The 13,615-nt window shown below is 35.1% G+C and overlaps 1 protein-coding gene across 1 annotated transcript; it reads right to left on the reverse strand.

Moving 5' to 3' along the window:
• Nucleotides 1-6,921: 6,921 nt before the first annotated feature.
• On the reverse strand, nucleotides 6,922-9,334 carry LOC132104664 (thyrotropin-releasing hormone receptor-like). The gene is made up of 2 exons (XM_059510229.1): nucleotides 8,513-9,334; nucleotides 6,922-7,811 (listed from the first exon to the last, which is right to left on the reverse strand). Exons 1-2 carry the CDS (start codon nucleotides 9,284-9,286, stop codon nucleotides 7,386-7,388), a joined length of 1,200 nt encoding a protein of 399 aa, XP_059366212.1. The 5' UTR covers nucleotides 9,287-9,334; the 3' UTR covers nucleotides 6,922-7,385.
• Between the last annotated feature and the right edge of the window lie 4,281 nt (nucleotides 9,335-13,615).

Raw genomic sequence — 13,615 nt, forward strand, 5'->3', positions numbered from 1 at the left:
CTGTGATATTTGGATTCTTTATCTGCACCAGAATCACTGCACAGCTGAGAGGGAGATCTGAATGTTCTTCTAATGCATGTGTTTCTTTCTGCCTTTGGTGGTGTGCATGGACAGTCATCATCAATCAGGTGATGTTCTTACATTACTGAAGGCTGTTTGCAGACAGATGTCTAGCAAGGAATAATTAACAACAAACCGTTTAATCATTCCAAAAAAAAAATTTCATTAATTTATGTATTATAGCTTTTTAAGCAAATATATAGCTTTGTTCATTTATATATATATATATATATATATATATAGATAGATAGATAGATATATTTTATGTTGGCCTACAGCATTTTAGAGCATAATCATGGCAAGTTATAGGCAAGTTAAAGACCATGGTGTTTATTATGGAAGATACTTCAGTGTGTTCAAGGCACTCGTGTTTGAGAAGAGTCTTTATGTGGAAGAGATGAGATCTATCTTCTCTAGTGCCATTTTATATAGTACCCATGAACCTCATGAGACAGACATTTGACTAAGCATGTCCACCAAATAACAAGGGTGTTTCAAAAGTAGAGTCTTGTACTCTTTACCATAAATTAGTCCTTTCAATTCTTTTTCATGAAGAAAACAACCATGGTCATTTAGAAGCAGAATGACGTCACAAGGCATTTGGAAAACAGAAAAGCAGTTAATATATAACCACATTAAATAATATATAAATATTCTCCAGAATCTGTTTTGGAGGTCGGTGTCTAACCAGAAAGCGTCTGCGCGCACTGCACACCAAGATTGGCGTAAACTAAATTTATTAACAACAAAGCGAGTGAGCTTCTCTCAGGTGTTGATTTATTTATTCACCCTGGGAACACAGCATCCATCTTTGAATTTGACACCTGTAGTCTACGCTTTCCATGCGCTTCTCTGTTCTTTTATTATTACTGAACAAACAATCCTTAAGGATTAAACTCAGGAGAGTCGCAAGAGCTGGATGGGTCTCCTGCGGAAAGTGCCTTAGTATTCTAGAACAGCAACAACAACGTTATTAAGAGATATATAGAACCCGTTTAACTTTAAGCTTTTTAGAACCCGTTTAACTTTAAGCTTCCACATCAATTAAACTCTCCAAGTGTCCGAACACAGCCTGAGGGCCAGTCGATAAGAGACTGCTCTGTATTGCATTATGGGGGTTTCTGGGATGCATTAGCTTACCCTTGGGCACAAACACGCTCATTTTGCAAAGCATTTCTGTGTTTTTTGGTTTCACAGAAAAACAGGTGATATGGGTGTGGAATGGCTGCTTGGCTTCACTCTGAATGTGGAGTTTCAAAGGTACTTAAGATGTTAATAAAATCATAACCTCGGTAGGCATTCTACTTTATGGGGAAGTCAACTTGCAGCAGTAAAGCCATATGAATATTATTCAATTCCATATTTCGCTCTCATTTATTTGACAAAACAACAATGCAATAGTTATATCTTTGATATTTTATCAAAATGACAGTTAAAAAAAACTGTAATATTGTAAAATAACTCTTCTGTTTAAATATATTTTGAAATGTTATTATTCCTGTGATGGCAATGCAGCCATTACTCCAATATTAATTTTCCTCCAGAAGTCATTCTAATATGCTGATTTGGTGCACAATTATTGTGTGTACTTATTAATTTACTGTGTTTTTGATCAAATAAATGTGGCCTTGAGAGGCATAAAAGACTTCTTTTCTTTCAAAACGTTCAAAAACCTTAATTATGCTAAATTTTTGGTAAAGTTTAACTGGATGATCATATACATAACACAGGAAAAAGTATTTAACTTGGATTTTTGTCTTTTGTGTCATGACAGTAGCCAGTCTGCTTAAATAATGCACATGAAATTATCGAGAATACATTGTGTAAATATTACAATTTGAGCAATTCCAAGTAGCAACTTAAAATCTTTTGTTTGAGCCATGATTTGTATTAAGCAATTCTTCTTGAGGAAATTTAGAAGTGTTTGTAGAGTAGTTTGTTTAAGCAGACTTGATATTTTATGACCACTTTACTAAGAAATCCAAACCAGACAAAACAATATACATAGTTTTCTGGTCCAGTAGACCTCTGAGTTATTCTAGCACATAAAATAAACACTGTTGTTTTGTACTTTTAGTTGCGGTTGAAAATGAACTAATTAGCTCCATGTTATAGAACTGCATGTCGTGATAAACTGTTATTTTAGATATGACATGCCTTTGGGAAAGGGTGAGGAAAAACTAAATGGATGAGGTATGAAAATGAGCTGTAATGGATGCATTAATCTCAAGAACAACTTATTTTCTGGCCTATTAATTTCAGACTGAATATGCTTTGTAATGAAATAAGGTCTTGTTCTGTGGCAAAAAAAAAAAAAAGCAAGAGAGAGAGAATGCAACTTCATCACAGGTTTTATAGGTGACACCAAAGTCCAGTATTCAACCAGAATTCAATTCAATTCTGTTTCTGCCACGCGAGGTAATTAGGAATTACACAAGCTTCAGTCTCGATCCAGCCCTTAAAAAGATCTGGGATGATGCCAACCCTGAACCAACATACAATCTACCCAATTTTCCTATAAGTTTGATCACAACATATAATAATTTATGTGTGTATGTTAACTGTTTGTTTGAATACACGTCATTAACTAGCTGCATGTATTTTTTTTATTTTTTATTTTTACATATCTGCCACATGGACTTCACCGTGACAATCACCACTGATAAGCTACTCCTACATGTAATGTAGAAACTTTTATTTTCTGTGAAGCTGCTTTACAATGATTTGTATTGTGAAAAACGCTATACAAATAAACGTGAATTTAAACGTACAGTATGGAATTTTTGGCCACCAGGGGTCACTCAATCAAAATAATAACATAAGACGTACTTTGATGACGTCAGGAAAGAGCGTAGGCTCATGGGAGTTGTTGTTCATTGGAACACCCGCTCTGTCGCTCCCCACATTCCTCACTCATTTTAACTGAGTCCGGCGACACACTGGATGCGTGGCGCAAGCGTCTCAGCTGCGTGGCGTGTCAGTTTTTAATTCGGCTCCCATGTTAATAGGTTAGAGCTTGCAGAATGCCTGTGTGAGCCGCGCGGCTCAAGGCGCGTGCTTGCTAGAAATAGAACCAACGCCTATTTTTCACGCGACACACGCGCGTGTTGGAAGCGTTTCCAGGCAAAATATAATAGGAAAATATGTTTATATGTAATTTTGTACACAAATACATATTAATTCATGACATTTTGATGTTTGAAAGTCTATAGGTTGACATGAATTCCGATATAAATGTAATTTAAAAAATAAATAAATAATTATCGATTTTCAAATATTGCACCTGTCAAACATAGTCTATTTTGCCGTCAATACTGTTGACGGTGTCCTTTATCAGTAGGCTTTATATTTATGTTCAACATGAAGGATAGATATTGTTGTCATGAAGACAAGAGCCTGGTCTGTCAGCGGTCTCCCTTTACCTACAGCAGCAGCAGCCTAGTATTTTGACAATCACGTCTTTTTTAACGGAGAGATATATGAAATATCAGACCCCTATCGAATCAATATTCCATCTAGCTAGTAGTAATATGTAAAAAAAAAACACGGTTGCCTTTCGTTAATAATTATAATTACGTTTATACTATGATATCGAACAAGATAGTGAACTGCATTTGAAGCTACTTTATCCAGCTAGATATAGAACACATGTAGATGTACATTATACTCTACATGAGAACTAGTCCGTCTGCGTTTTACACAAGACATCATCGTTTCACAAAATATACGGATGGATACAGTTAGCTGAATGGATGCATACCTGTTTATTAGAATGCAAGCATCTCTCTGTAGTTTCAGCTTGTCACGAAGCTCTCTCTATCTTGGAAATGCAACTCCAATATTTACCCGTGTCTTGTTTGTTCTATCTTGTCCCAAAACCTTCTCAGGTCATTTATTTCACCCGTACGTTTGACTGCGCTTCACAGAAAGTGCAGGCAAAGCATAATCATGATCCATAACTAAGTTATTGATTGAGGTATAAATACGAATATAAACAATATAAATATAAAATATAATACTCTCGATCAAGGCTAGCTGCTACTTTTTCTTCTTCGTCTCGTCTTTGCTTCTGTTCACCTTTGTATTTGGCGGTTTCGCAGGAAGTTAGATAAACTAGAGGGGTCAAAGTTTATATGACGCCATAGATGGGCGACAAAACGGAAATAAAGAAACGTGCCGTGTCTTCTAATTAAACTATAATTTTCTCTGGATTTGAAAGTTCGTGGAAACTTTCGGGATAATGTAAGTACACAACTAAAATATATATATAACATAGATATAGTGATATCTGCTATTTTTAAAGCAGAAAAATTACATATTGCGTCTTTAATTACAGTTTTGGTGTGAAATGTATGCAATAGATTTACGTGTCTCCATATGCAACAAGTGAAGGGATGTGACAAAATTTGACCGCTCCTGTAATGAATGCAGCACAGTGGCAGGAGGTGTGTGGTCTACAGGGCAGATAGATTGTAGCACAGCGATAATCATTTCAATCTGAATGTTTCAAATGATGGCTTTCTCAACAAGCCTGAAAGCTGTTAGAGAGACTATAGTGAGCAATTTGCACAATTGCTTTATATTTAGAGCTACTCTTTAATGAGTGTAATTTTGAGTGTATTTTGAGGCTCATATATGCATTATTGAAGCGTATTTTATATTTCAGTTTGTCCTGATTTTTGCACTGGAATGCAGTTTTATATAATATTTAATTATTACTAATTTTGTGGTAACTGTTGGAATGGAAATCCTGCCTTTCAGGTAAAAATAAAAAAATAAAGTCCCCTTTGAATTGAATTATTTTGTGATCACTGAACTCTAAATATGGTGTCAAATTGAAATTCCTGTCTTTCAGTTTAAGACAATTACCTTTTCCAAAGAGATTTCATTTTATTTATTTATTTTATAGAAAATCCTTTAATATATGTTTTATTGTATGTAAAATATATTATTTGTTTAAACCATACAATATGAATTAACAATATGCAACCCTCCATGTGGTCGTAAATAGAGATGAAGCTAAATTAAACCCTGTTGTCAGGTTTTATTGCTGGTTTGAAATATTGAAACATAAACTTGACAGACTGTGCACTTGTAAGTCAACATAAAAAATAGCTGCCCATGCGTTTCCAGTGTTTCCACCGAGTGAACTGACCTGCCTTAAAGAAACCTTGTCATTATATTACATAACTTTCATATCTTTGGATGGTCACTTTGCTTTCTTTTTATTCTGACTGAAGACAACACAACAGTTTAACTTCAGGCCTTTGCAATTTTTCCACTTATTTCTTTGAAGACCCTTCTTATGTTGTTTTGCAAGATTAAACCATATTAATATTCCATATTTCTTATTGTCTTATTTAAAGGTATAGTCTTTTAAATATCATTTTGTCCTTTCATTCGTTAGCCACAATGTCGAATTGATTAGCTGAGAATTTTGCATGAATGATAGTACTTGGCAGCAGTGGTTTCTGAAAGTTAACTTCATGTGGCAGTAGAAATGTGCTAGGCAGAGAATAATTACAGTTTAAATAGACCAATTAGACATCAGTGCAGCATTATGCAGATCATTATGCAGTTTGAAAATTCATGTGAATCAGAAAAGATTTTCAGAGGCCGCCGCTATCATATGAATAACAATGAATTAAACATAATAATGAGTCTTTCATGAAACAGTACATTTATTTTATTCAGAAAGATGTTTTAAAATAGATGTATATATAACTGTTTTAGTTAATCCCTGGATAATAACACAAATGCAAAATAGCAAATACACTTCAATAGTTGGATAATATATGGATACTAATGTCTACGTTCGTATACGTGGTCAAATAGCATTTACCAAACTGAGACAACAATTACAGCACAATTTAACATACTGAACACTTTATACATTTGTTTTAGGCAGAAAAAAAGCTTTACATTTATGAATATGTCAGTTTATGATATGCATTAACACTTCAGAACACTTGAAATCATCGCAGTGACCAGATTCATACCCATTTGTGTAACTATAGCTTTCTAAAAACCTTGTTTTAAACAGATCTAGGCAATTCACTAAAATAGCATATTCATTGACACAGGACAGCAAACCTGACTAGCCATCGAGACAAAACAGAACAGACCATTTTTCACATCAACAACAGTAAGATATTATTTTTCGAAACCTAAAACACAACATATTAATGTAGAATAACATTATAGAATAACACACAGTCAGATGTGATAAAGATAAAGCCACATTTGATGAGAAGCCATGTACAAGCCCATGTGCTGGGATTTAGCTTAATGGCTAGTATGAAGTTCACAAATACAATCATATGCTGTCTACTCATTTATACAAGAGAGCCAACAATGGTGAAAGATTCATTCATCAGATGTGAAGTAATTTAACACATTTTCTCTTACATTCATTTACTAAAATCTAAATAAGCTAAACTCAAAAGTGTCATAATTATTATATTTAAAGCTGAACAAATGTTAAAATTCTTTGTTCTATCCCAGTTTGATATGCTGAGTAAAGTTGGCCTGAGTAAGGCATAGCACACATTATGGCAGTTTTTTTTTTACTTTCTCTGTAGGTTTGAGCTGCAGGTCATTGGCTCAACCAATAGTGTGAGTTTGGGGCAGGACTATTTGTTTTAAATGACCTATGGCAATCAATGGGGGTGTTTGGGAAATATTCAGTTTTGAGAATGACTAAACTAAACAGATCTTACATAAAGGCTTACATATCTGTCTATCTATCTATCTATCTAACTGAAGAACAAACTTTTCTCTATATTTTGTACGATACAATCGACTACATTTATCCCCCCCCCCCCCCCAAAATTAAGTTTAGATTGAAAGCATTGTGTATTACATAAATGTATATTTCTATACAGTGGTGTGTAAACAAAAGTTAACTCTCACTGAACATTCTTGAAACAACTGCAACTGCATAATAAAGCAGTTTCAGCATTTTTTCCCAGGGGTCTGCAGAGAGAGAAGGCCACTCGTTAATCACAATGGCAAACCCTAAAGATATTTTGAGATCAATATACGTCAGTTTACCCTGCATTATATATGCAATTTTAATTAAGAATCATGACTCCAGCAGATAATGCAGCTGTGCAACTTATGTAATAGTGGTTTCATTTCAGCAGAACACATTCTAAGAGGCTGTTTGGCAAGTGAACAGGAAGATGAATTTGACTGCTGAGACTTTTTAAAAACAAAGATAAAGTGAAACTTTCAAAGTACTGCCCCTGCAGGGCCAATGTGTAGTGTTATGTTAGACAGCTAGTATTCAGAGATTTATGGTGTGTGTAGCTGTTGTGAGTTTATCAGGCCTGAATGAAAGTCTCCTTCCTAAAGTCACAGTCCTCTGGATACAGAAGCTTCTTATGAGGAAACAGCTCGTCTGTTGGTGTCAAATCATCTATCTCTGTTGAAAAATGCCCTGTGCTTTCCACCGTTGACATTTCCTTGGCAACACTGTAAGTAAGTGCCACACTATAGGCTGCCTTGTTCGCCTGGGCATTGCGTCCACAGCGGCAGAGCCTTCTGAAGGCAGCGCGGAACTTTTGAGACATAGCGTTGTAGATTAGAGGGTTAATGGCGCTGTTGAGGTAGACACATGTGCGGCAGAACAGCAGAAACCAGGTATCCAGGTAGACCTCTTGCAGGAAGGAGTTCACTACCACCAGAGTGCGGTACGGCATCCACAGCACAGCGAACAGAACGACAACCACTGCCAGCATTTTTGTAACCTTTCATGAAGAAATCACAGTAACAGTGTTATGAAACCCATATCAGTTCAGTGTAAAACATAACGTTTGTTTAATCTATCTATCTATCTATCTATCTATCTATCTATCTATCTATCTATCTATCTATCTATCTATCTATCTGTCTGTCTGTCTGTCTGTCTGTCTGTCTGTCTGTCTGTCTGTCTGTCTGTCTGTCTGTCTGTCTATCTATCTGTCTGTATGACTCTATCTATCTATCTATCTATCTATCTATCTATCATCTATCTATCTGTCTGTCTGTCTATCTATCTGTCTGTCTGTCTGTCTGTCTGTCTGTCTGTCTGTCTGTCTGTCTATCTGTCTGTCTGTCTGTCTGTCTGTCTGTCTGTCTGTCTGTCTGTTTGTCTGTCTGTATGACTCTATCTATCTGTCTGTATGACTATCTATCTGTCTATCTATCTATCTATCTATCTATCTATCTATCTATCTATCTATCTATCTATCTATCTATCTATCTATCTATCCATCCATCCATCCATCCATCCATCCATCCATCCATCCATCCATCCATCCATCAATCTATCCATCTATCCATCTATCTTTCTGTCTGTCTGTAGAACAAACTTATGTCTCTATATTTTGTATGATACCACTGACTACATTTAGAGCATATTTCGTTTTTTCCAATCTTTAAGTTTTGATACTTAAGATGATCCTCTCACCTGTCTTCTGGATGCTGCAGTCGTGCTGGAGCAGCGGCTGGAATTCTTGATATTGCTCTTTGGGGCTTTGAAGAAGTTGTCTTGCCCGTTCTTGTCTTCCTTGGGGTCCGACGGGAGAGGATTAAGAAACAAGATTCTCGCAATGAGGCCGTACAGGACAGTAGCAAGAGTGAGTGGCAGAACAAAAAATATGCCAAAATCGAAAAAATATATGGGCAGGTAAAAGTTTCTGGAAACTTTGTAAGCGCACGTTATTATAGTGACATCTCTGTAGAGAACCTGTTGGATATCGGATAGGTAAAACCACATTACGCAGTAAAGCGATGTGAAAATCCAAACTCCAAAAATAATCTTCTTCGCGCGTGAGAGCGTGCATAAAAACTGCGCTTTAATTGGGTGACATATGGCGATATATCGCTCTATAGTGAACGCTGTTATGGAGCACGAGGATGCGTTGATTCCTAGATATTGAAAGTATGTGATGCACAAGCACCCCGCGTGCCCAAAAATCCATGAACCGAACAAACTGTCCGCTATGCTCGGCAGACCGGCTGCGATCAACACCATGAGGTCTGCGACAGCCAAACTGACCAGATAGCCATTGGTCGGGGTCCGCATATGTTTGGTGGTGAGGACCACCAGGATGACCATCACGTTTCCAACTATCCCGAGAGCGCATATGAAGAAAACTACGAGGACGCTGATCGCCTTGTATTCGACACTGCGGTCAGTCCAAGTTTCCAGAGTCTCGTTGAATACCGTGAAGTTCTCCATTCTCTAAAAAATCCCCAGCACTTAAAAAAAAAAAAAAAAAAAAAAAAAAAAAAAAATCAGATGAAAAATAATTTTAATTCCGTTGAGTTGGCATAGCTTAATTAAATAAGGTTCATCCCTCTTAGAACTTTGCTTGATTTGTGAGCTCGATTCTTGTTTTGTTTTTGGTCATCAGAGAAAACGAATTTATATAAATTCACAATATTACATTACAATATTACTCTCCAGAGTTGACTCTCCTCTAAATGTAGGCTAATGGAATAGACTGAAGGCAGATGTGCTCTCTGTTGTTGCTGTGGATCAGATGATGGATCTTCTTAACATGCTGCTGAATTTAGTCTCGCTTTTGGATGCGTGATCAGAAAAGGGGGCGTTTTACACACTCATAAATGTAGGCAAATGATTTCGAGTATTATAAATGATCTTATGACCTTGGTCAATTTTCATGAGAGATTTTATGGTGATATTAATATTATGTGTCATTGAAATGCTACACAAGTTTTGATTTGAGTCCTGTCAGAAAATCTTAGGTGTATATCTGATGCTTGAATAAGTCTAAGCTATTTTAAATAAGTAAACAAAATACATTTTTTATTATATATTTAATATTTAAATAACACTTTAATGTGATACTGTTTTGTCGTTTTCTCATTCTATAATAAACGTAATTTCTATGGTTACCTTAACGCAACTTCTGTTCACAGGCGTGATTTGTAGCTATAATAACTTTATCAAAAATTTCATTTCTGAATGTGTTTTAAAAAAGCAACTGTCAAAAAACTAGGTTACAACCTCTGATCTATAATAGAGAACATATATAGATCAGTAATTAAAAAACTTTTTTAATGTAAACGGTCCTACTTTTACATATATACTACATTTACACTGCTTTTCGAAGATTAGACTAAAGCAAATATATACAATTTCAGTCTTTCAAAATTTAAAAAGTTACTTTTCGATTCTTTGTGAAATTAACTTGCAATTTCTGAGTGAAAATTGTTTATACACCATTTTATCCAGTGTAGTTTACTGTAATCAAAGAATTTTCATGTTTTCCATTTAGTTTTGAAAATATGTAATAGGCTAATACATATATCTTAACTTAAATGCTTAAGCTTTTGATTATTGTTTTCTCAGCTTCTATTAGACATTACGAAGTTTAATTAATGTATCCATGAATTGTAAGAGTGAATGGTTAAATTTAATGTGAAAGAACTGAGTAGGCAACTGCCATTATTTTCCACTGATTGTTCACATAAGGCATTCACATAAAATGTAAAAGCTTAATACAACAAAACAGGACATTTTGATCAAAATGTATATTTAAGAGAAATGTTAAATGAAGAACTGTCGAACCCCATTTTCAATTGATTTAATTTTAGGTGCACTCTATAAGAAAAGAAATAGCTCGTCCTGATAATGAACAGCATCTTTTCATCTGGCTCAGGCAAGAACTGTTTCCAAGTGACACATGTATGACAGTGCTAATGCTTGAAACTTCTCTGAGCCACAGGCCCCTGTCTTCAATTTGGCCAGTGAAATTTCATCACATCACTTCTTTGAATTATTACATGTGAGAGTAAATGTCTGCATGGCAAATTAGTAAATTAAATGATAAATTCAGAGGTTGTACATTATATTATTTTCTCATATTCTTTTCACTGTTGTTTTGTTGTGTCGAATTATCTCAAAGAACAAATATAGTAAAAAAACAACAACAAAATTAGCTTATATAACATATCGCGACATGCCTGACAATTCTTTTTTTCCCCTCTTTTTTATTTATTTTTTTACTTAGTAACTTTTGGCAGCTATTTTAGCAGCCATGCAAGGTTTATTTCATTCTTTGTAAGAGTAATTGACTCATGTGGGACAGCACAGTTGCTCCATTATGAACATGAGAAAAGCTCTCCTCCTCACCAACTGTGGATATGGCATACAGACAGAATAGACCTTGTCGTGCCAAGCCACTTAAGCATTTATTTAGGGGTCTGTATCCAAGGGAAACTGAGAGAGGAGTTCACAACCCAATTAGCTGGTGGAGTGGCACCACTGGGACAATGCCATTGATCCGTATTCTTAGATATTTTAAATAGAATCTTTTAAAATGATCTTTACCATAATCGACTGACATGCTAGGTGGTTTGAAACGATGTCCTTCTTGTAGAATGTGTGAAATGAAGACTATTTAAAATGCAAATAATGTTTAATGTCTGGCAAAGCAGCATAATTCACATAGAAATTCACTCCACTTTTGTGCTTTGCTTCCACCTTGTGTCAAAGAAAGGAACTGCCCAGACTGGCATGCATTGTACACGCTTTTAATTCACACTTCATGCATCCATATCATCATTGTCATTAATTATTATTTTTTTTTTTGTAATTTGTAATTTTTAAATTCTTTGATTAGAGCAGATATTTCAATTTCTGTCATGTCCCTGGGTGTCATGCATATCTAATCTCTAACATGATAAAACTGCAGTTTAGAAAAATAAATTATAGGATTTTTTATTTTAGTTTTTTCATTTTGCTCGGCATGTTTACATTTAAATGTATTCATTTAGAAAATACTGATAGCCTAGCATAGTTCTTGCATTCTTATTTAGTCCTTATTTGCCGACATTAGGTCTATTTTTTTTTTGTTTGCTGAGCATATTTTCTGTTCTTTGTTTCCTTACCTTCCCAGAGATGATCTCAAATTGATGATCTAATTTTTAGATTACTGTTGATGTAATGTTAAAGCTCCAGACAAAAAATTAATCCATTTTGTTTAAAAATATATATATATAAATAAATGACAAAATAATAATAATAATAATCATCTTGCTGTAGTACAAAATATTGAACATCAAATCTCATTATCATTAGAACGGAGAGCACTTGTTCCAAATTCATATTCTCATTACATTGTTGCTTTCACATCCATAGCTGACTATGTTACTGTTCCTGTAATTCAGCAGCTGTTGGCTGGGTTGCAAAACAGGCCAAAGTGTATAAAGTGGGTTTTGGAGTTAAAGGCTCTTTTAAGGGCCATTTCCAGCAGAAATAAGTGAAGGCTAAAACAGAGACCCAGTGGCTGTATGGTCTTGCAGAGTCCCTCCAGAGTCTTGACTTTGAGTCTTGAAGGTTCTCTGACTCTCTGGTTCGACCCTTCTCCTTTCCTGGAGGAAGCCCTGTGAGCTTGTAAAGTAAAAAAATTAATAAAATAAAGAATTGTTATGCAGCCTCATAATGAAACCTTTGCCCAAGCTAGAGCAACAAAAGATGCATTTGATGCCTAGCTTATTGGTCATCTACTAAAGCTGATATTATTAAACTGGGAATGCACACAATGAACAAATGTATAGCTTGAGTAGATTATAGTTCACATGTATTTGTTTGTAAAACCCTGCGCACTAACGCACATCAAAAATGTATATATAATATTGCTGAATATTTGTACTCCAAGTTATTCATGGCATGGTTATTTATGTTATACTGAATGTGCCTAACCAGTCTCAAATGTGTCATAACTCATTACACCAAATATTTCCCAGAAAGAAGAAAATTCAGGGCATATTAATATGGGCATATATTTCTGAAAACCTGCAGTTTGTATCTTCCCATAGTGAGAAACACATACAGAGAGAATGTATCTGGTTATGTCATACTTTCCAGAGACTAAAGGTCGCTTTTTTGTGTCTGTCCTTTCTGAAAAGAAGGGCTGGAGTCTTAAATGTCTTATGCTGGCTCCTCCAAAGCTATTCTTATCTGTGCTCTTACAGTTCCTATTACAGAAAACATCCATCAGCAGACATGCCACATCAGACACCAGCAGATAAACAAAACACATAACGCAGTGGGAAATAAGGTGTCACATCTTACTCTTTCAAGTCCCAAACAATCTTTAAGTTTATGCTCTCAAATAGGGTGTAACTGACAGTAGTTTCTGGATATAAAATTCTCTGTCTGGTTGAAAAGTGTCAAGCATATGATAAATTTCATATTCTGAAAGACAATCCCACATTTCATACTGTGCGCAGATGGCAAACGTTTTTGTCAATGTTCTGTAAAATGATTATTCTTAGATCAAAAAAAAAATTGAAAAATAACCCAAAAAAGTTTTCTAAGATGGCAACACAATTAATGCATCTCGATGCTGCTTTTCTTTTATGAACAATCAAAATTTACACAATGTTGTAATTCAGCCCCATTGGCCATCTTCCTAGTATGCACTGGGACATTAATAATTAATATGGTTGCATTGTTTGCCAGTTTTATTTACACCCTTGTTGATTTTGTTGTTAATGTTCACTGATTTTCTTGTAATCTCAGGATATTTCTTAAAGT

This window comes from Carassius carassius, chromosome 25, assembly GCF_963082965.1.
Source record: "Carassius carassius chromosome 25, fCarCar2.1, whole genome shotgun sequence".
NCBI classification, from domain to species: domain Eukaryota; kingdom Metazoa; phylum Chordata; class Actinopteri; order Cypriniformes; family Cyprinidae; genus Carassius; species Carassius carassius.